At 40.9% G+C, this 23,679-nt stretch overlaps 1 protein-coding gene across 9 annotated transcripts in view; it reads left to right on the top strand.

Moving 5' to 3' along the window:
- The window catches only part of LOC125463177 (zinc finger protein 385D-like), an 850,093-nt gene that overhangs the window by 111,319 nt on the left and 715,095 nt on the right, over nucleotides 1-23,679 (top strand). For 3 of the 9 annotated variants that reach the window (XM_048554050.2, XM_048554056.2, XM_048554075.2), the window contains exon 1: nucleotides 5,742-5,949. The exons of 5 other annotated variants lie outside the window; for them this stretch is intronic. In XM_048554050.2, the coding sequence (XP_048410007.1) occupies nucleotides 5,922-5,949 (28 nt within the window). In that variant the 5' untranslated portion in view covers nucleotides 5,742-5,921. Of the gene's footprint in view, nucleotides 1-5,741; nucleotides 5,950-23,679 lie in introns of those variants that run through there. One more of the 9 variants, XM_048554093.2, reaches the window with a different exon arrangement.

The following is a 23,679-nucleotide window of genomic DNA, read 5'->3' on the forward strand; positions in this document are numbered from 1 at the left end:
GCGGAAATTTGGACTGAAGGGTCTGCTTCCGTGCTCTGTGACTCTAATTGTACCCACATTGTTGTCTGAAACTTCATAAATTGTTGGGAACCATAGAGTGTCTGCCATCCCCAACTTTCACATCATCCAGTTTATGTCCAAATCCTGCCAAATTCAGCAAGCATATTGGGCCAAAGAGTCTGACTCTATGGCTCTATAACTGATAATTTAGGGCAAAATCAACGGTCAGTTGAGAGAATATGAATTAACAAAGAAGAAACTAGCATAAACTTATTAAAAGCAATATAAGATCATTGTTATCAGAAATCAATCATCTCAGTCCCAGGACATGAGTTCTTCCAGGCGGTATTCCACACACAACCATCTTCAGCTGCTTCACTTATAACCTTCCCTTGATTATATGTTCAGAAGTGTGGATATCTCTTGATGTTTTCACAATTTTCAAACCTATTGACAACTCCTCAGATACTGAAGGAGTCCATGTTCAAGTGCAATGAAACCTATGCACCATCCAAACTTGGGCTGATAAGTGGCAGAAAATAACCACCTCCAACAAAGAAGAATATAATCATCTCTCCTTGACTTTCAAAGGCATTACCACAGCTGCATTCCTCACTGTTAATTTGCTGGGACATAACATTAGCCAGAAACTAACTGGACCCAACTATACAAATATTTTGATGTCCCTACTTCTGAGCCAGAAGCCTGGGTTCAAGTCCCACATGCTCCAAAGGTGTGTGATAACATGTCTGAACAGATTGATTAAAAATATGTGTAAATATTGTGATTGCAAGATATGTCAATAGATAATAGACAATAGGTGCAGGAGTAGGCCGTTCAGCCCTTTGAGCCAGCACCACCATTCATTATGATCATGGCTGATCATCCACAATCAGTACCCTGTTCCTGCCTTATCCCCATAACCCTTGATTCCACTATCTTTAAGAGCTCTATCTATCTCTTTTTTGAAACTACCCAGAGACTTGGCCTCCACTGCCTTCTGGGGCAGAGCATTCCATATATCCACCACTTTCTGGATGAAGAAGTTTCTCCTCAACTCTGTTCTAAATGGCCGACCCCTTATTTTTAAACTGTGTCCTCTGGTTCTGGACTCCCCCATCAACGGAAACATACTTCCTGCTTCCAGATTGTCCAATCCCTTAATAATGTTATATCTCAGTCAGATCCCCTCTCATCCTCCTAAACTCAGGTTTATACAAGCCCAGTTGCTCCAATCTTTCAACATATGATAGTCCTGCCATTCTGGTAATTGACCTCATGAACCTATGCTGCACTCCCTCAATAGCAAGAATGTCCTTCTTCAAACTTGGAGACCAAAACTGCACACAATACTCCAGGTGCGGTCTCACCAGGGCCTTGTACAGCTGCAGAAGGACCTCTTTGCTCCTATACTCAATTCCTCTTGTTATGAAGGCCAGCATGCTAATAGCTTTCTTCACTGCCTGCTGTACCTGCATGCTTGTTTTCATTGACTGATGTACAAGAACACCTAGATCTCATTGTACTTCCCCTTTACCTAACTTGACTCCATTGAGACAGTAATCTGCCTTCCTGTTCTTGCCACCAAAGTGTATAACCACACATGTATCCACATTAAACTGCATCTGCCATGCATCCGCCACTCACCTAGCCTGTCCAAGTCACCTTGTATTCTCATAACATCCTCCTCACATTTCACACTGCCACCCAGCTTTGTGTCATCAGCAAATTTGCTAATATTACTTTTAATGCCTTCATCTATATCATTAATATATATCGTAAACAGCTGCAGTCCCAGCACTGAATCTTGTGGAATGCCACTGGTCACTGCCTGCCATTCCGAAAGGGACCCGTTTATCACTACTCTTTGCTTCCTGTCAGCCAGCCAATTTTCAATCCAAGCCAGTATTTTTCCCCCAATACCATGTGCCCTAATCTTGCTAACTAATCCCCTATGTGGGACTTTATCAAAGGCTTTCTGAAAGCCCAGGTACACTACATCCACTGGCTCTCCCTTGTCCATCTTCATAGATACATCCTCAAAAAATTCCAGAAGATTAGTCAAGCACGATTTCCCCTTCATAAATCCATGCTGACTCTGACCTATCCTGTTACAGCTATCCAGATGAGCCATAATTTCATCTTTTATAATTGACTCCAGCATCTTTCCCACCACTGATGTCAGGCTAACCAGTCTATAATTCCCTGTTTTCTCTCTCCCTCCTTCCTTGAAAAGTGTGACAACATTAGCCACCCTCCAATCCGCAGGAACTGATCCTGAATCTATAGAACATTGGAAAATAATTACCAATGCATCCACGATTTCTAGAGCCACCTCCTTAAGTACCCTGGGTTGCAGACCATCAGGTCCCGGGGACTTATCAGCCTTCAGTCCTAACAATCTATCCAAAGCCATTTTCTGTCTAATATAAATTCCCTTCAGTTCATCCATTACCCTAGGTCCTTCAGCCACTATAACATCTGGGAGATTGCTTGTGTCTTCCCTCCTGACTTCCTAAACCAGGAGTGTCCGGAATACTTGCCATTTGTCTGATGTGTACAAATTCAACAATACTAAATTACCTTGACACCACCTCAAACCACGCAGTCCATTTTATTCAGAGATAATGGGAACTGCAGATGACGGAGAATCCGGGATAACAAAGTGTGAAGCTGGATGAACACAGCAGGCTAAGCAGCATCTTAGGAGCACAAAAGCTGACATTTCGGGCCTAGACCCTTCATCAGAGAGGGGGATGGGGAGAAGGTTCTGAAATAAATAGGGAGAGGGGGGAGGCGGACTGAAAATGGATAGAGGAGAAGATAGGTGAGAGGAGAGTATAGGTGGGGAGGTAGGGAGGGGATAGGTCAATCCGGGGAGGACGGACAGGTCAAGGGGGGTGGGATGAGGTTAGTAGGTAGGAAATGGAGGTGCGGCTTGAGGTGAGAGGAGTGGATAGGTGAGAGGAAGAACAGGTTAGGGAGGCGGGGACGAGCTGGGCAGGTTTTGGGATGCAGTGGGGGAAGGGAGGGATTTTGAAGCTTGTGAAATCCACATTGACACCATTGGGCTGCAGGGTTCCCAAGCGGAATATGAGTTCCTGTTCCTGCAACCTTCGGGTGGCCCTATTATGGCACTGCAGGAAGCCCAGGATGGACATGTCGTCTAAGGAATGGGAGGGGGAGTTTAGCCCAACAGCAAGTGAAACATTCACTGTCTCACTAGTGAGGCACAGTTGGAACAATGTTACCATCTTCAAGACAACTCACCAAAGTTCTTTTTATGGCATCTTCAAAACCTGCAAACTCTAGATGACGAGGACAATAGTGGTAAATAATGGTAAAATATGGACTACTTTCAACTTCTGTCAACTGATTTTATTTATTGTTTTGATGACTTTATTAGTTGAAATATTAATGGACTAAGTAGTTTTTTTTTAAATAGAAGAAAAACAGACTTAAGTTGGCCATAGTGGACACCTGACATTGAGCCAAGCTCATGAAACTATTGTGAGATAGTTTGAGCCAAAATTAATATTTTATCAAAAAGCACTACAACTCAGTCACACATAAATAAACCTTGGTTTCCTTTTTTTTTATTTGTACCTATTTGAAAGTTTCACATTATAGGCAGAAAGATGGCAATAGATTATCCACCTTAAGTGACATGATGATGCTAAACATTGAAATACAACTGTGTACTGAAGTCGGGAATGATTTTTGACATGATACTTGGACCGTTGCTGCATTGTCTTGCCATGTTGTGCCTGTAGCATAACCACATGACTAGGCAGCTTGTCTTAGTAAGGCAGTCCTCAGTTCTCAGGGCCCTACATCTTGCTGTAAGCCTATGTGCTACGTCAATCTCACACATGCTTCCTATGACATCATCTTGGACAGCAAATACACTGTATTAACCAAACTACCATGTCTCAAAGTCGTAGGGGAGTAGCCATCACCAACATCTGTGAAGAAATGTTTCAGTCAGAGGCTCCCAGTACAATAAGTGAAAGGCAACATCCAATTCCAGTCCAGGGGATTGGCCGCAATCAGGCATTTTGGTTACAGTGTCGAAAACTCTTGTGAGTTCGGCCATAGTCAGTTCTGTGGCTCAGGCTAAAGGCAGTCAGGGAGATGTATAGCTACCAGCCAGGAGTCTGGGAACTGGGGTGGGACACAGAAATAGAATCAGCTACCTATTTGTGAGGATTGGTATTTGCAGGCTGTTGGGGTGGGGGAGAAAAGATGACGATTGTGAAATGGAGGCAACAGGTTATGCGAAAGGGATTCAGCAGAGCATGTATGGGAATAGGGCCATGCAGGAGAGAGATTTGGCCATGGTTAGGAGCACTCTGGCTTCAAAAAAAGGAGACAGTTTATGATGCCAAATGCATGGTCACCTTTTATGTGAGAAGATGGGTGGTGGGGATGAGGGTGAAGGTGGGCTGGGTTAAGTGGGGTTCTAGGGAGATGCAAAGCCCATGGGGTTCAGGGAATGGGCTTTCAGGCTGGGGATCTGGATGTTCGGGACCTCACTGACACACAGTGGTGGAGTCTGGAAGCCACTGGTTGGAAAATGTTTGTAATCACCTTCCAGCATGCTGGAAATTGTGAAACAACAACAACAGGAAAGAAGATGGCTGGGACCACACTTAAGATGGGTGGGGTAAGTGACTTGGCCAGTGAGAGGCAACACCCTCCAATGTGATGCACTTTAAAAGGAATCAACATTACACACATACCCATGCACTGCACAGAAATCATACCTGGAGAGCCCTAGTCTTTTGTCATCTTGGAGCATTGCATTCCGGTTTTCTATGAACCTCCATGCCCTCAAGCATTCACTTCTACCACCTTGTCCAGTATACCTTTATATTCTACCTCACTGATTCCTGCCATTTTGGTCACAGAGATCTTTGGACTTATCCCAATGTCTGAATGAGTTACTGAACTTCACCCCCTGCCCTACTTGTTGCACCAGCTGTGACCACTGCCAGTACATGGTGTTTGCAATGAACAGAGCAGCTAGCCTCTGTTTGGTCAGTGACTCTGTGAGATGTGACATCCTCATGGAGGCACACACAGAAGTCCCTGCTCACACTAATACATAGCTGTTGCCTGAAAACATTAAATGGACTGTACTTGCCAGGCGTATGTGTGTTTCCATGCCGAACTTTAAAAGAGTATGTATTAAAACCCAGCACAGAGATTCATCTTAAATTTTCAGATTTCACTTGATGCTTTCTCCACCTATTGCTTAAATATGGTACAAAGTAAACACAAACTTTGTTTGACTTTTAAATTCTGATTTTCAAGAGCCAATTTTGACAATATCAGATTGCAATGATGGGCAAAGAGGATGCATTTTAATTAGTGCTTTCTGGGAATTACAAATTCAGATACTGGGCTAGAAACCGACATGAGTAAAACTCAAAAAATGATGGAAATAAAACATGCCAAGAAAAACCTTAATTTTCTTTACTAACTGTGATAATTAAATGATGTAAAAATTACTTCGGAAATGCTGTTTTTTTTATTAAAAGCAACTTCGCTATGAAATGAGGAAAATAGTGCACATTCTCCTTTTATTTTGTAGCTTATGCTTCGAGATACTTGCCCATTTGGCAATGCCAGGTACAACTCTGCATGTCACTTTGTCAGTTATTAGTATGAAGTGACTATTCACCATCTGTGCACAGGAATCCAGTTTTCCATGTATAATAATTGCTGCAAGGACTTGGATGACTGCTGGAGGTGAAGGAAATTTCTGATGTAATTAATCATAGCAAGATTTGTTGAAAATGCTGGACCGTTACTTTTCCTCAACTCATTTCATTGTATAGATTTTCTACCATAACATTTGCTGAGTGTGACAGGAATAAAGAACAGATTTCTCTGTACTGAAAGTTATTTCTTTGAAGATGATGTGGAATGGACTGCCAAGCAAAGGTGAGATGTAAAGATTCTTTCAAAATATATTTGTTAAAAATTAAATGCTTGCAATATAAACACGGCTTGAATCAGCCAGAACCTTGTGGCTGTCTACTCATAACACTTAAATGGATAGTTATAATTCAATGGCCATTGTTTTGAAGTAGCAAAGGAACAAAATATGATTAATTATTTTACTAAATATAAATATGTATGAAGGAGCAAGGAAGGATTGAATGCACATTACTGGCATTTTGTGAGAATGTAATGCAGGAAATATATGTAGTGAGTTTCTGAGATGTAAACAGTTGATTGATATTTAATTATTTTGTCACAACAGCCTTCAGCAGCATCCTATCAGACTGCAGTTAAACTGCATTAAAATTAAAGATATAGGAATTAAGAGTAGAAGTAAGTATAGCCCGTCCTATGACTGGGATTTCACAGCACGTAGGTAATTGAACCTTGATATTCTCGATCCCACTGAGGGTAAACAATATAATGGTTTAGTTTTGAAAGTTATTTAATATTGCACATGTTGATTCACAATAACTGGCAGTGGATGTATTGATAGTCAAGTGTAAATATATCACAATCTAATGTTTATTTTACAGCATGTGAATGGTAATTTGAGAGTTGTTATGTTTGTCAACCAACATGTTGTATGGGATGTAAGTGATAATTAAAGCTGTTTACTCTTCTGGTTGCATTGATAGGGTTATCATTGTCTCTTAAATGACTCCACAGCAGTCTGTGAACACTTCAATAATAACCTTTTATTTACAGATTATCTCTTTACGCAGTCATACATCTGTAGAAGCTCAGAATGTCTGTGCCATGGGATCTACTCCAGATCTCTCCCAGACATGTGATCTTACACCATCACTACATTATACAGAGGATAGTGCATGTATGGAACAAGCTATCAGAGGAAGCGTTGGAAGGGGGTATTATTACAATAGTTAAAAGGCATCTGGATGGGTACATGAATAGGAAGGGTTTAGAGGGATATGAGCCAAATATTGGCTAATGGGACTAGATCAGTTTTGGATATCTGGCTAGTGTGGATGAGTTAAACGGAAGGATCTGATTCTGTGCTGTATAACTCTATGACGCTATGATTGCTCAAACATGCAGTATTCCATTGCTCCACATCTCCCCAACAAGTCTTTATTTACAGGTCCCTCAATTACTTCTAAAATGTCAAATGTTACAGAGCTAGTTCCTGAGATGACTTGTCCTTGACCTGAGTCCGTTACACTCTTCTGTGCTCTCAGCTGAAGTGTACAGTTCTTAGGTATTTGTAGAACTTTGGGTGGGCTCTGCTCTTCTTCAAAGTCAGTGCAGCATGCTAATGTTTGGAATGGTTTTCTTTTTATGAATGCAAAAGCTTTCTGATTTCTCCATATATTACCTTGTGATATTTCTACCAAGCATGAAATTGGCTGTTCTGCTTAATCACCACAAATTCCTTCTGATTGTCAGTCTTAAATCTTTGCTTTTCCTGTATGAAGCATTTGTAACTCACTCACTCAATGGCAATGGTTGAAATTCCTCATTTGTTTTTCTCTATTGGATTCCTCATGTTTCCTCAGATAGTCATGATCTTCTGAGGTAATTTGTGGTTTTAATTTTCTAGACAACAATAGAAGTTGTGTTTAAAGTCAGCTCCATATCAATACTTCCAATCGGGATAATCTATGTTACAATGGAGGTAACCTGTAACTCAACAGGGCCAATTTAACGTCCTTAGTTTTCTTCAGAATTTTATTTTAATAGTCCTAGCTCCTATTCTGGCGCAATTGTTTGCTGGTGGGTAATGTGGCAAACTACTTACATGAATCCATCCATATTCCATTGAAAATTCTCTGAATTGTTCATTTGTAAACTATGATCCATTATCTGATACAATCATGCAGAGAATACTGTAGGTTGAATAGATTTATTTTAATGATTTTATCACCATGTCAGCTATGATACTGTGTAGATGATTTATAAAAATCCACCTTGAGTGGTCGTCAATAATAGAGATAAAGAATTTTCCTTTGAACTCAGACAACTCCATTCGCAATCAATCCAAAGGCTTTGATAAAATATTGATGGTTGTAAAGTTTCTTTATGTTCTGAACCATTGATAGCACAGATTTGACAGCTGGAAAACATTTCCTTAATTGAACGAATAATCCCTGGCCACCAGATTGACCGCTAGACTCTTGCTTGACTTTTTGATGTACTTGTGATGACATTGAGATAGTTTAAAAATAAGCGGTCTCCCATTTAAGAAGGAGATGAGAAGAATTTTATTTTTCTGTCAGAGATCATGATACAGCCTCCACTGAGTTAACGTGATCACTTAAAAACAGGAAATGAAGCCCTGAATTGCTTGTTATATTACTAAACTTAGCCTAATTCTTTGAATTTATGATTTTCTTAAGATGCATGACAATATTATGTATAATTGTTGATTACTTACTACGTCAGCATTCCATTAGAATCCCCACTTGTACGAATTTGTAGCAATTAGCATAAATGTTATGTTATATGTTTGAGAAATTAGGGAGGGTAGCTGTCCAGGTGTATGCCAGCACCCTTCTGCTTCTAAGCATCATGGAACACTGTGCATGTTTTCTTTGCCTAGTGTAAGACACTACTTTTCTCCTATAGTGTAAAAAGATGAAGCTTAGCTCATTAAATGTACTTGCGTAGCCACGGAAATGTGTTTATTTGGCATTTGACAAAGGAGTTTGCTGTAAAGTTCCATTGACTCTGATTCTGGAAATCAGCATGGAACATATAGTGTTTGATGCCTTGGTGTCATACAGTCATTTCTGAATATGAATACTGGTGCTTTTAGTAAATACACTGATTGCTAATTAAGGAATTTCTTAAATATACAGCAGGGGTAGAATATTTCAGACAAACTTGTTGTTGTACCCGTGAAGTATAGTTAATTTTCAGACACTTTGTTTTGGAAAACCATAGATAAATTTCTAAAAATACTTTTTGTGTTTGTTAATTTCAATTTTATTGAAGAAACAAAATAAAAGATGTAAGTTTCTAAGGATGATCACAACTAAGGCTTAAAAACGGTAAAATAGACATAAGTACATATTAAAATCATAGAATTAAAGAATGATTTCAGAACAGAAGGAGACCATTCAGCCTATTTTGCTGTCTGCAAGAACAACTCAATTAGGTCTTTCTCTTCACTTCAAATAGTCATCCAATTCTCCTTTGAAGACTTCAGTTGAATCTGCCTACACCACACCGTCAGGCAGAGCATTCCAGTTCATATCTGCTATGTAGAAGAGTTTTCCTTCATATCACTTTTGATTCTTTTGCCGAACAGCTCAAATTGATGTCCTGCAGTCCTCAACCCTTCCACTATCAGCTCCAGTTTCCCCCCATTTCTCCATTGAGAACCCTCATGATATTAAAAACCTCTGTCAAATCTCTTAGCTTCTCCCATATGTGTATGCAATTGAAGTTACTCATCCTCAGAACAATCCTCCTAAATCTTCTGTGTGTCCTCTGCAGTGTCTTCACTTCTTGCTTAAGGAATGGTGACCACAAGTGGGCACATTATTCCAGGTGAGGCCAGATCAGGGGTTTATCATAATTTATTTGCTTTCCCTAAATAGAAAGCACAGGATCTTGTATGTTTTTCTTAAATGCTCTTTCAATCTGACCTGCCATCTTCAGTAATTTATGCACATATAACCCCAGGTCCCCCTGCTCTAATATGCCCTATAAAATTGTACCTTTCATTTTCTGTTGCCTGTCCTTGCTGCTGTTACCAAAATAAATCCCTTCACACTTATCTACATTAGATTTCATTTGACACTCATTTGTTCATACCACTAGCCTGCCTATGTCTTTTCAGAGTTTGCTCTTTACACCAAAGTATTGGCCATTAATATGGATCAAGAAAAGTAGTGGTCCTACCATGGATTTCGGGGAAACCTCACTGTACATGTCCCAACCATTCACCATTACTCTGTTGTTTCTTGTCACTCAACCAGATTTGTATCCCTGCCATATTCCACGGGCTTTAACTTTGCTGACAAGCCTGTTATGTGAAGTGGCACAATTCATAGAGGTCAATGACTTGAAAGTTGCAAGATGGAAAAATGACATGTGGTAAGGAGTTGATTTGTTTGAATCAGGAAGGTGGCATGACCGCTCGGTGATTAGCACTGCTGCCTCACAGCACCAGGGACTTGGGTTTAATTCCATCCCGGGCCAACTGTCTGTATGGAGCTTGCACGTTCTCCTCGTGTCGCGATGGATTTCTTTCAGGAGCTCCTGTTTCTTCCCACAGTCCGAAGATGTGCTGGTAAGGTGATTGGTCATGATGAATTACCCATAATGTCCACAGTTGTGTAGGCTAGGTGGATTAGCCAAGGGAAATGCGAGGTTATAGGTAAGGGTGGGTCTCTTTGGAAGGTTGCTGTGGACTCGATAGGCCGAATGGCCTGGTTCTACACTGTAGGGATTCTACCTATGAAAGTTGTACAAGGCTTATTCAGCCTAAATTTTCATACATTGTTGCCCATTTAATTGGTGCAAAATGAAAAATGAATCAGAGCTTTAACCATTTATAGCTCTGAATAATTCTGTACAGCAAAGGCACAAGATGTACCCACCTCAAACAAATAGGTACCGCAGTTAAGCATTAATTTGGGTTAAGGAGTTATTGCAGTAAAGTCTGATGTGAAAAGGGCATCACAGTTGCTCAGTCAGAAGCTATATAAACAGTAAGAATTAGTATATTTCAATGTTTTGTTGTTTTTGTTTCTTTTTTTTGACAGAAATACTCTCTCGTGGAATGCTGTGCTCTTGGTGGCATTGCATTAAAGAAGGCATGCCACGGTTAATTATAAGGTAGTTTCTGCAGGCTGTGACAGATATATCTCAGTACGCGATGAGAAACTGTTTTCACCAATCGGGGAACAGATGATGATTTGTGCCATCTGTCCCAAAGCGTGTTTTGGCTGCAGCCAGTGATTGTGATGTTCTGCTTTTACCAGAATTGATTCTGCTCCCTAGCAGGCAAGCTGTGAAACCAGCTGATGAAAATGCTGCATTACATGACAAAGAATGACGTCATTCTCATTAGTTCATCAAATAACACCATTACCACCTAAATTCAGCCATCTCCATAAAGAGTCAGTTACTGGGTTAGTTTAGGCTCCCTTTACACTCTACCTGCACCTTATGTTCTCTATTTTGTTAACTTGCCTGTCATTCAGTCTTGACATGCCCTATAATTGAGCAATGATTTCTCAAAGCTTTTCAGATGAATGTACCAACATTGGAACTCCTGTTTAATTGTCTCCTTTTCTTCTGTTTAATTTATATGCAGTTTTATACTTCTATCAATTATAATCCTGCCAATTGTCAAGGTCTGCGCCTAAAACAATGCAAATAAGTCAATTTGAATCTGGAGGAGGAGGGTTGTTATTCAGAGCATTGAAAGAGGGGAACAATTTTGAAATAATTGTAGGGTTGAAAAACACTTCAAAGGAAACTTTCTTGAGATTAGTCAGTCAATTAAGCCTAAGGGATCGGGGAGTATCACGGATGAGGTGGAGTACAGGAAGGAGATTGTTTAATGACATGGTGTAAAGATGATAATCTCTCCATCAACATCAATAAAACAAAGAAGTTGGCCATTGACTTCAGGAAGCAGAGTGGAGGGCACACTCTTGTCTGCCTCAACAGTACTGAGGTGGAGATGGTCACGAGTTTCAGCAAACTTGTAACTGGAGTTGAGGCAGAATTTGGCCACACAGTTATGTGTGTATGAGGAGTATATCAGGGGCTGAGTACACAGCCTTGCAGGGCACCAGTGTTGAGGATTACCATGGAGGAGATATTAACCCTGGAGAGAAACTAACCACTTGACTGAGATTTGCTGACTATTATGATAAGCTTCCTGGCTTTGTAAATGCAGCAACACAGCAGTAATATGGCCCTGGTGTCTCTGACAGAGAAGGCAATGCTGACAAAGGCAAGATAACAATGTGTGGGGCTGGATGAACACAGCAGGCCAAGCAGCATTTTAGGAGCACAAAGGCCGATGTTTTGGGCCTAGACCCTTCATCAGAAAAGGGGGATGGGGAGAGGGTACTGGAATAAATAGGAGAGGGGGGAGGCGGACTGAAGACAGATAGAGGAGAAGATAGGTGCAGAGGAGAGTATAGGTGAGGAGGTAGGGAGGGGGTAGGTCAGTCCAGGGAAGACGGACAGGTCAAAGGGGCGGGATGAGGTTAGTAGGTAGGAAATGGAGGTGCGGCTTGTGGTGGGAGGAGGGGATAGGTGAGAGGAAGAATAGGTTAGGGAGGCGGGGACGAGCTGGGCTGGTTTTGGGATGCAGTGGGGGAAGGGGAGATGCCTTCCGGAGAGACCACTCTCTCCGCGACTCCCTTGCCCGCTCCACACCCCCCTCCAACCCCACCACACTTGGCACTTTCCCCTGCAACCGCAGGAAGTGCTACACCTGCCCTCACACCACCTCCCTCACACCCATCCCAGGCCCCAAGATGACTTTCCACATCAAGCAGAAGTTCACCTGCACATCCGCCAATGTGGTATACTGCATCCGCTGTACACGGTGTGGCTACCTCTACATTGGGGAAACCAAGCGGAGGCTTGGGGACCACTTTGCAGAACACCTCCGCTCGGTTAGCAGTAAACAACTGCACCTTCCAGTCGCGAACCATTTTAACTCCCCCTCCCATTCCTTAGACGACATGTCCATCCTGGGCCTCCTGCAGTGCCATAATGATGCCACCCGTAGGTTGCAGGAACAGCAACTCATATTCCGCTTGGGAATGCTGCAGCCTAATGGTATCAATGTGGATTTCACCAGCTTCAAAATCCCCCCTCTCCCCACTGCATCCCAAAACTTGCCCAAGTCGTCCCCGCCTCCCTAACCTGTTCTTTCTCTCACCTATCCCCTCCTCCCACCTCAAGCCGCACCTCCATTTCCGACCTGCTAACCTCATCCCGCCCCTTTGACCTGTCCGTCCTCCCTGGACTGACCTATCCCCTCCCTACCTCCCCACCCATACTCTCCTCTGCGCCTATCTTCTCCTCTATCCATCTTCAGTCTGCCTCCCCCTCTCTCCCTATTTACTTCAGAACTCTCTCCCCATTCCCCTCTCTGTTGAAGGGTCTAGGCCCGAAATGTCAGCTTTTGTGCTCCTAAGATGCTGCTTGGCCTGCTGTGTTCATCCAGCTCCACACTTTGTTATCTTGGATTCTCCAGCATCTGCAGTTCCCATTATCTCTGCTGACAAAGGCAAGGCAGGCCGATGCAATGCAGGAATTTTCTGAGCATCCAGAAAGCCTTGGTGACCGTGTGCTATGAGAATGAGTGAAAAGCCCGGAGATCGAGCCTGGTCCAGTCCGTGAGCTGAGTGCCTGCTACCTAGTGCAGTGTCCTTGCAGCAGCATTACAATGATAGTTGCTTTTGCAGCCAGTGTACCGTTAAGTGGATAAGTGAAGTGCTTTGAGGGTTCTTTGAGGTTGGCACATGTCAGAGGATATGTGATGCTTGTGGTGGATTTCTGTGTACTGTGCCCAGAGTTACTGGTGCCTGGAGACCCTTCAGAGCAAGCAGTGATCTGAATTTGCCAGGTGGACACACTTACTTGTACATCAAGAATTCTTAGCATCGTATTTGCTTGCAGCGAGTGGTGCAATTAAAATCTGCATATTAAATGAGGTGAGATCTGTAGTTGAGAAGGTAATTAGCAAGTAACAATCTCCCTTAATAGGCAACTAGCAGCTGTCCAATGAAACTCTTGCATCGACGCCTGGAGCTTAATTGAAAGATGGATCTCTTCTATCCAACAATCTCTTCTAGCCTCTTCTGTCAGGCAAAAGATACAGTAGCTTGAACACACACCAACAGGTTGAAGAACAGCTTTCCTGCTGTTACTAGACTGATGAATGGACCTTTCTAATCTCAAATCTAATGTTGATCTTGCTTTTCTGCACCTTCTGTGCAGTCATAATCTTGTATGTCTTGCTCTGTTTAAGCACCCTATGATCTGTATGTCCCTGTTAGCTAAGATCAGCCTGCAGTGCTCGCAAAACAAAACTTTTCACTGTACATGTGACAACAATAAATCAAATAAAATCAAATTGTTCTCAATGTCAAGATAAGCCTTTTGGACTGACTTGTGATTCTTCTGCATTTCTTGCCTTACCCCATGTCGTTCAGACCACTGCGAGATTCTGCCTATGTGATCATAAGGAATGGAATTGAGTACATATTTTAAAAGAAATAAAATTACAGCATTCTAAGAAAAAGGTAATGAAGTGAAACAAATTTGATATGGGTAATTCATGTATAACACGATAGTTGCATCCTTGTATGACCTCATGCTATGGAAAATTGCACTATAGAAAATGGCCATTGAAAATTACGATATCGGGAAATCGCTATGGAAAATCACTACACCTGTACAGCAGAAAGTTCGCATTATCCAAACAGCATCAACTATTCAGCAATCACTTTACAGCCAATTTGTATTAACAAAACACGCATTACAACAGAACTACCTGTATTCGATTCAAAGAGTACAGATAAAATGGGCTGAATGGCATGCTGTGGCGCTGCATGACTGTATAATTCTTCAATTATTTCTGATACAGCTATACATGTTACATTATTGTTGTTGAAACCGACTCTCCAAACTGTTTAAGAGGTCTGGAATGTCCATTACTCAAGAATCATGTAATTTTATTCAATTATATACCATCATAGCTCCTAGTTGGTTTCCATTAATTTAAATTACGTTAAAGTCACCTGCATTTTCTAATGGACAAGTGATTTGTTCAGACTAGCTGAGAAATGGAGAGAATAGCTTTGACATTCATTAACCTCCTCCTGTTATTGTTTAAGAAAGGGTAATCACCTGGATTTTCAGGTGACCTTTCACTAAATTCTTGGAATGTGCACTGACAAGTGAAAATTTGCAAGTGCAGAGTATTTGCTGTTGTAATTTATGGCTCTGGAGGTCATTCACTGAGCATTCAGCTTTCACAGAAAATAACATCCATATGATATAAATCCGTGAAGATTTTACACAATTTTCATGATGGACTTTACAGAATTTGACTAAATCCATTAGAGGGCACTGCAGTCATGTTGATGCAATCTTCCCTCGGATCTTAAATTATTTGTATCTGAATACTTTACATATTCATTTGAAATTACACACTGGGTGATTTTAGCAATCACCAGTCAGTTAATCAGTTTAAAATAAATGGTTAAATTACTCTCTAAAAGAGGACGAATGGAAGAATTCTTGGTGAACCTGAATCCCACATTTTAATTTCAAAGCCTGAGCTTATAATTTTGCACAGGGTATAATTAGCTGCAGGCTTAGTAGTGTATTAAATAGTGTTGTTATCTGCAATGGTGATTTATGTAGCTGCAATTCATAGTGCAGGGATTGAGATCCTCAACTCGGGATTTTTATGATAAATGAAAAGATGTGCACTGTGCTGCATTGAACTGTGATTGCAGTCCCAAATCAATATCTGACCAATGGATGCTTAAAGTAATTGAGTTGTGAAACTGGAGCATAATCTATTCTTCTCCAGCTCTAAAATGACCTTTCTTTCCCCCCTGAAGATTCCAGCTGGTCATTAATTCAATTTTTGGATTGTTTGACAAGGGAGTCATATGCTATGATAGACAGATTGGAAAGTAGAGCTGAGTGCACAATCAGCTCAGCCATGATCTTATTGACTGATGAAGAAGACTTGAAGGGCCAAATAGTTTACATCTGCTTCCAAGGGCAGCGCAATGGCTCAGTGGTTAATACTTCTGTCTGACAGCACCAGGGACCCGGGTTTGATTCCACCCTTGGGTGACTGCCTGTGCGGAGTTTGCACATTCTCCCTGTGTCTGCATAGGTTTCCTCTGGGTGCTCCGGTTTCTTCCCACGGTCCAAAGATGTGCTGACTAGGTGGATTGTTCACTAAATTGTCTGCAGTGTCTAGGGATGTTTAGGTTAGGTGGGTTAGAAATTGGGGAAACGCAGTGGTAGGGGAATGAGTTGGGGTGGGATGCTCTTTGGAGGGGTGGTGTGGATTTGTTGGGCCAAGGAGCCCGTTTCCACACTGTAGTGATTCTGTGAAGTCCTACATTCTCATATTCCAGTTCTTTGAGTGAATGGGCTCCCTCTCTTGATGTGAAAATCAGGGGTGAGTTCACCTCTACTTTGCCCACCTGCCCTTGAACATTTGGGCCCAGAATTGACCCATGGGCAAGCAGGCTATCTGAAACCTCATCCACTTCTGGTGAATTTGCAGTGGCAGTGAATGGAGTTGAAGATTGTAGGCACTGTGTATGGTAGCACAGCCAGAATGCCCAGTTTTATGATTCCCGTTGCCTACTATCATCCTGTCCCCAGGGTTTGGTGGGAGGAGGGGTATACAGTTCCAATGATAACATCATTCTGGTACAGAAGCAGGATATTTGTATCATTGAGTTCATGCTGAATCTTTGTAGGTCAATCTAGTCAGTCCCAATCCAATCTATTCCTGTAACCTTACAAGTTCTTGTTTTTATCTACTAGTACCCAACTAATTTCCTTCTGAAATAATTGACATCTATTGGTCAGCATTGGACACAATGTTCAAGTTTTGGAATGAGCAGAATCCTATGAAGATACATAATAATTTCCCTTCCTCTATTTATGAAGCTCAGGATCCCTAAAGATAAATGTCCACTTATAGTTTTCCCTGCAATAATTAAGATGGTATTGGCATAGGCCTTGATATTATGGTCTCATGAGAAACCTATGCTTACAATCATGTATATGGTATATATGGTAATTCTTCTATTTTTGCCCCATTTTTGATGTCACTGTTAACCTTCATACCTCATTGTTTTGATGACATACTGAATATTTAAGACTGCAGGATGTTTTTGGGAATTATTCCATACTGCTTGGCTTGTTGTCTACAGGAGGTGCATTTTTGAGGCATTGCATATCTGTTAAAATCTAATCCGTGCACAATGAGATGAAATCTTCAGTTTTTCCGATATATGGATCACCAAGCTGCTGGGTAAGAGACATAATCCACTGCCAATAGGCAGGAGTCCTCAGAAGTGGCAGTAATTGATGTTAAGTAAGCAGGAGAATTCAAGACACCATGGGGAAGGCTGGGAAGAGAAATGGATTATTATTTCCTTGATTTAGAAAACATCACTCAGTTATCAGTGGGCAACCTGGCAGCAGTAGTGCCTCTCATTTAGCATGCATACTATTCTTCTTACATGATGATCATTCCATGCATTGCAAGCTTGAAATTAAAGGAAGACACATGAGGGAAATACTTTGGGTATTTTCCCATTTAGTTGCTGCACATTTCATGGAAATTAGCTGAAATGCTATAACCTGTCTATCTGGTCATTCTACCAAAATTATACCTGCCAATCAGGAATTGCCTCCAAAGGAAATTCCAATTGATAAAGACCCTACTCCATGTTGTTATTGGACAAGATATTTCTATATATTCATTTTAAAGTTCACAAACTGTGCCAATCAAGTGTTGACATAATTTAGTTTTTAATGAGCTGTGTGATGTAGTGATAAACAACTGAAAGGTAGAGGAGACATTTATACTCAAGATGTGATTCCTGAATTATAAGTCTTGTTGTTCTATCTTGTAGTGAAGACATGGTGGTCATTACTGTTCCAGCTAAATTCACAATGTCTGTAGTTAGGCCATCAGAGTTAGACTGCACTGTCTTACTTTCTCACTGCAACGCAGATCCATGAACCACCTAGTATGTCTGGTGGAATTCCCTTCCTAATGGTCCTGTGGGTCTACTTATAGCATAGAGACTGCAATGTCTGGGGAAGGCAGCTCATCATCAACTTCTCAAGGGCATCTAGGGATGTGCCAGCATCACCCAGCAATGCCCACAACCCATGAGTGAACAGTAAAACAAAATTGCAGATCCCCCAATGTCACATGGTTGATTTTAAATAAAACATGAGTAGAATTTGTAACGTCCAAAAACTGGCTATGTTTTGGACGGGGGGATGTTAACATTTTAAAAATCTGCCATTCAAAATCTCACCTTGAAGCTGCCATTGCCAGTTTTCGTGAAGCTGTGATGAAAGGGTGGGTAACTTAGCTAACTGGGTTACTTGTTTCAATATTTTAATGAGTGTGAGCTCTTTGATTCTGGTTTTAACCCAGCCAGCTAGGTTACCCAGACCATGATGAATGTTTTCCTAGCACCTGACTGTGGACCAGGAGGGGTAAGCGTGTTTTCTTAATAATCTGTTCTTTCCCCCCTCACGACCCAAGTGAACTTCCTTCTCTCACCTTATCCTTGACAATTGGATGCATGTTATTGGGCTGTCCACAATCAGTGACCATCCCAACAAACCCCCTCCACCCTCACCCTCCACCACCACCACTTGCCTCATCACACATTTGGACATTTCCCTTTCGGCAAGAAAATCTGTTGCCCTAACTTGATCTGGCCTACAAGTGAATTCAGACACACAGCACAGTAATTGACTGTTAACTGCCTTCCAAAATGACCAAGCAAGCCACTCAGTTGTATCTGTACCATTACAGTGTCTGAAGAAAAGAATGAAACTGGATGGACATATGCTGCAAGACCTACATTTGTGCCTTGCATGGGCCAGGTAAAGATCATCTCAAACACGAGAAACCTAACCATTACTCTTCAATATTTTTAACAGTTCAACTGCTAAATGCCTCACTATCAATATCCTGGGGGTTACCATTGATTAGCCGTTTTATTACTGTGGTTACAAGCACAAAACAGAGGCTGGGAATTCTGTGATGAGTAACTCACTTTCCTCTGTCTACAAAGTATCATTTGAAAGTGTGATGGAATACTACGTGCTTGCCTGGATGAGTGCAGTCACTTAAGCTCAATACGGTCCAAGACAAAGCATCCTGTTTGCTTGGCACCACGTCCACCACCTTCAATATTCAACCCTTTACTGTCAGCATTTCCCATCTATAAAGTGCACCACATAACTGAGCAAGCCACCTTCAGTATCACCTTCTAAACAAATGAACCCTACCAAATGGAACTGCAAGGGCAGCAGATGCATGGGAACACTGTTGTTTCCCTTGCATGTTTCCCTCCGTGTTTCCCTGGAATCTGCACGCCATCCTGTCTTGAGCTTTTATTACCATTCCTTCACTGTCACTGGGTCAAATCCTGGAGCTTTCTTTCTGTCCTTTCAACCTGAGGACTGCAGCAGGTCAAGAAGGCACCTCACCACCACCTTCTCCTGGACAACTAAGGATATGGAACCAATGCTGGTCTAGCCACTCAAATATTCATTCTGTGAACAAATTGTAATGAAAATCATTAGCCATCTAACTATGTCTTTAAAATCACACAGCCATCCTCCAAGGTATATTCTAACCACTGATACGCTGTTTTAATTCTGAATGGTAGCAGCAAACCACCTGCTCCTGGTCTTTGGTCGCTCCTGCAGCATTCTCCACTCAAGACTTTTTTTTTGGTCAGGAAGCCTATTGAAGCTGATGCATCCATCCTGTGGAATACTCATTAATGTTTCTCACCCTGCTTGAAAAGTCTACCCTCGTGAAGATTGGAACCCGCCCAACTGCGTAAACAAAGCACACAAATGGAGAAGGGCTTTGTTTTTTACTTATCAAAATTGAATAGGTGATAGAGATTAGAATCATTGAAGCCATCCAGATAATTTTTCTATATGCAGAGTGAAACTCCATCTTCTCTGTCCCAACAATATGACAAACTCAGAAATGCATTTTCTGTTGCAGAAAGGTATCTTTCCACAGCAACAATCCTATGACAGTGCCAGTTGACAATTTGTATGGCCATGCGCAACACAAAACTGAACTGACTCTGATAAACTCATTGCGCCATAAACAGGCAGGGAATCAGGCTGGGAAAGTTTTCATCCCATACTGATTTGGTTTCAGGTCTTTGAGTTGAATGAACAATGTCTAACAGTTGGCACCCAGATCCCTAGTAGAGTTTACACATCAGAAACAATTTGTGGACGAGCTTAATTACATAACGGTATTGTGAAAAAATATTGACATTTCTATGATGCACAAACTTCGTTATCGTGTATGTATCAAATAGCACTTGTACAAAAGGTTGTCATTAATTCACAGGGTTTTCTAACATTGGAAATAATTATATATTTTTGCTAACTACAGCAATCGTCATAGGTTTAAATGTTTCATTTTCTACATGACCAATAAAACTGGAAAGTACTTTTATATCACTTCAAAAATAACATGTTTGTTTAGTGTATTTACAAGATAACAAGGTGTAGAGCTGGATGAACACAGCCGGCCACGCAGCATCTTAGGTGCAGGAAAGCTGACATTCTGGGCCTAGACTCTTCTTCAGAAACGTGAATTTTCCTGCTCCTCTGATGCTGCTTGGCCTGCTGTGTTCATCCAGCTCTACACCTTGTTATCTCAGATTCTCCAGCATCTGCAGTTCGTAGTATCTCTGATACTATTAGTGTATTTACTGTCAGGACAAATCTTAAAATATATCAGCATTATTGCTGTGGCCACAAGTCAGATATTTTGCCTAAGTTCCATACAGTGCAGCGTGCTGTGTTTTGTATAATCAAACAGATTTGGCTGAATTATTGATTTGTACTTTTTAAAATTATAAATTGCCTGTTGTTTCCTCATACTAGAATGATTTATAGCAAAATCCTCTCAGGTGTAGATTTCTACATTTATTTCTGGCTTTCCAGGACTTCTGAGCTTAGAATCACTGTTTCACAACACAGGCATGTTCAGTTAAAATCAAAAGTCAGTCAAGCTTGAACGCTATCATTCTGTCTCTGAAGTTTTATGTATATGCAATAGGAACACCTCATTGTGAGAAGACAAAAATAATTAACAGATGATCTCCTGAAATACAGTTTTGTCGATGGTAGTGCTAACTCAAGCAGGAATAACATGTATGAGTCTTGATAAATGCATAAGTACTTGTTATTGCACCCAATTCAGCAATTCTGTACACTGATAATAAAACAAATTTTTGGGCTTGGAAATATAGAAGCATAGGAAATAGGAGCAAGAGTAGCTTTTTCAACCTTTTGAGTGTGTTTGACCATTCATCATGATTATAGCTGATCATCCAATTCAGTAGCCTAACCTTGCTTTTCCTCCAAGACCCCTTGATTCCCCAAGTGTTATATCCAACTCCTTCTTAAAATCATACAATATTTTAGTCTTGGATGCTTTCTGTGATAATGAATTCTACAGGCTCACCACTGTCTGAATGAAGAAGTTTCTCTTTATCCCCGTCCTAAATGGCTTACCCATATCCTGTTTCTGGACTCCTCTACTACTGGAATATCTTTCCTGCATCCACCCAGTCTAGTACTGTTAGAATATTATAGGTTTCTATGAGAACCCTATCAACTTTCTGAACTCCAGCAAATATAATCCTCACTGATTCAACCTTTCCTCGTGCATCAGTCCCGCCATCTCAGGAATCAACCTGGGGTAAATCTTTGCTGCAGTCCCTCTACAGCAAGAACATTCTTTCTAAGAAAAGGAGACCAAAACTGCACCACACAATATACCAGGTACCTTCCTGCTGCTTGAGAAAAGACTTCCATTCAACCAATTTTTATTAAACGTTTAGTCAACCCTGCACACAATATTTTACATACATGTGATTGAATCAGTACAGTGTGCTTGTAACCTTAGATAACTTGCAATACAGCCATGAGTGGTGTTTTAGATCAAGTAAACAGTACCCAAAGCAGGTGAAAACCCATTGGATATCATTATGCACAGTGGGAAATTCTAGCAATACGGTTCAAAAATGACTCATTAAGATGCTGCAGCCACATTCGCATGAGTTTCTATACCTTAATGATGTTCATGGACTACAAAGTTATTGAAAAAGCCGTCATAGAGATCATACCAGGGAATCAAAGTATTTTTCAAGATTTTGCCACTGCATCATCTATAATGAATAGAAGATTGCATCATTTTCTTTCACAGTAGTTAGAAGGTTAGATGTTTGTTATAGAACATTGCTATATGAAACAGGACATTGACTATATTCTCACCATTAAGAAAATGTTGTCTGTGGAATGGAATTAACCAAATTTGAATACCAGACTGGTGACAGTGAGAACACATTCTGGAATTTGGCAACTTTTTTTATATTACACATGCAGAATGGAATTCTTCATAACTGATTGGTACAAAGAACACATGAGTCGAGATCTCAGAATAATAATTTCACTACTACAGCTCTTTTAAATAGAGAAGGGACTTTTGTTACTAGCCTGCCAACATTGTTCGTTCAAACAACATAGCAAGAAGCTAACCATCTCATCAGCTTTTCATCCATTATGTGGAATAATACATTGCATAATAAATTCAAAAGACAATACCAGCCACAGTCATTAGTATGAAAAAAATTCCACGACATATTAAGGTGAGGCAAAAATTAAAATTATTTTTCTATCTTCAACTTCACTCCGTTAATAACTTCGGTATTTGAAGTCACTTTTACCATGGACAGAAACCAATGTCAATGTAGCCTCCCAATGAATTTTGTTCATGGACAGTGCCATGATATTGAACCTCATAATCTTGCTTTAGCCTCTTCAAGATTGCATATTGAAGCTCAAAATTTGAAATTTGTGAATAGTGACAGAAATAGTCAATTAGACATTCTGGGAATATTTTATGTTGGCACCATTTGGGCAGTAACCTTTCAATAACCTGTTTAATTTTCATTGCATTAATTTAAGTGCAATGAAGATAGCTAGAAACTATGTATATAACTATATCCACTCTCTAATGTTATCATCAAACCATGGAAGGCGACATTTCTCTTAATACATATCTGTATTTCTGGCCCCTTTGGAAGAGCTCTGTGATTAAACAGCATATTAAATGCATGAGACAGCTGAGCATCAGTACAGGTCTGAGTAATTGGCCTATTTCTGCTGGGTGAGATTATCAAATTCATGAGGCTCAAATTAGACGTGAGGAAATCCAGATGCATCTGTGATGTGATGGATGAGGTGCACACAGATGAAATGAATGGGTTTTCAGGCTTTAATTATTTTAAAGGACAATATACTTGTAGGGCTCCAACTCTTGTAGTCATCGCAAAATCTCATGATAAATTTTAAATGCTGTTAATTATTTAGCTATGCATTGTGAGTCAAGTTTACTGTTGTATGGCCAGAATAGATTTTTATCTTATTGCATCATAAAGAAATCCTGTGTAACAGCAACAAAGGCACAAATAGGCGCTACAACAGCTAAAATTAAAATGTTGACTTTGAAGTTTAAAATACAGGGCTAGATCTTCATTTTGAGGCAGGGACAGAAGTCAGGAAAATTCTCAGCTTTACACACTCACTCACGAAATGGCAGTTCCCTAAGCACGATCTCCCTTGTTGCCGTTCATGCTGGCTGAAGCTGTGTTTGCCACCCCCAGAAAAGGTTCACAGGCAGCTACAGGTGCTTGGCTTGGCCATTTTAAAGGCTTAGTTCAGTGACATGGGATAATGTCCCAGCTGTAAAAAAAATCCTGTAAGGCCCTCCAAGCCCTCAAGTCCTTGCTTCCAACACATCCTTGCTTGATCTACGTTACTTCAAGTCCCACTCCCACTGACTATCATCTCTGTGATGATCTTGCATATGCCTCCCAAACACTGCCC

Source organism: Stegostoma tigrinum, chromosome 2 (assembly GCF_030684315.1).
Source record: "Stegostoma tigrinum isolate sSteTig4 chromosome 2, sSteTig4.hap1, whole genome shotgun sequence".
NCBI classification, from domain to species: domain Eukaryota; kingdom Metazoa; phylum Chordata; class Chondrichthyes; order Orectolobiformes; family Stegostomatidae; genus Stegostoma; species Stegostoma tigrinum.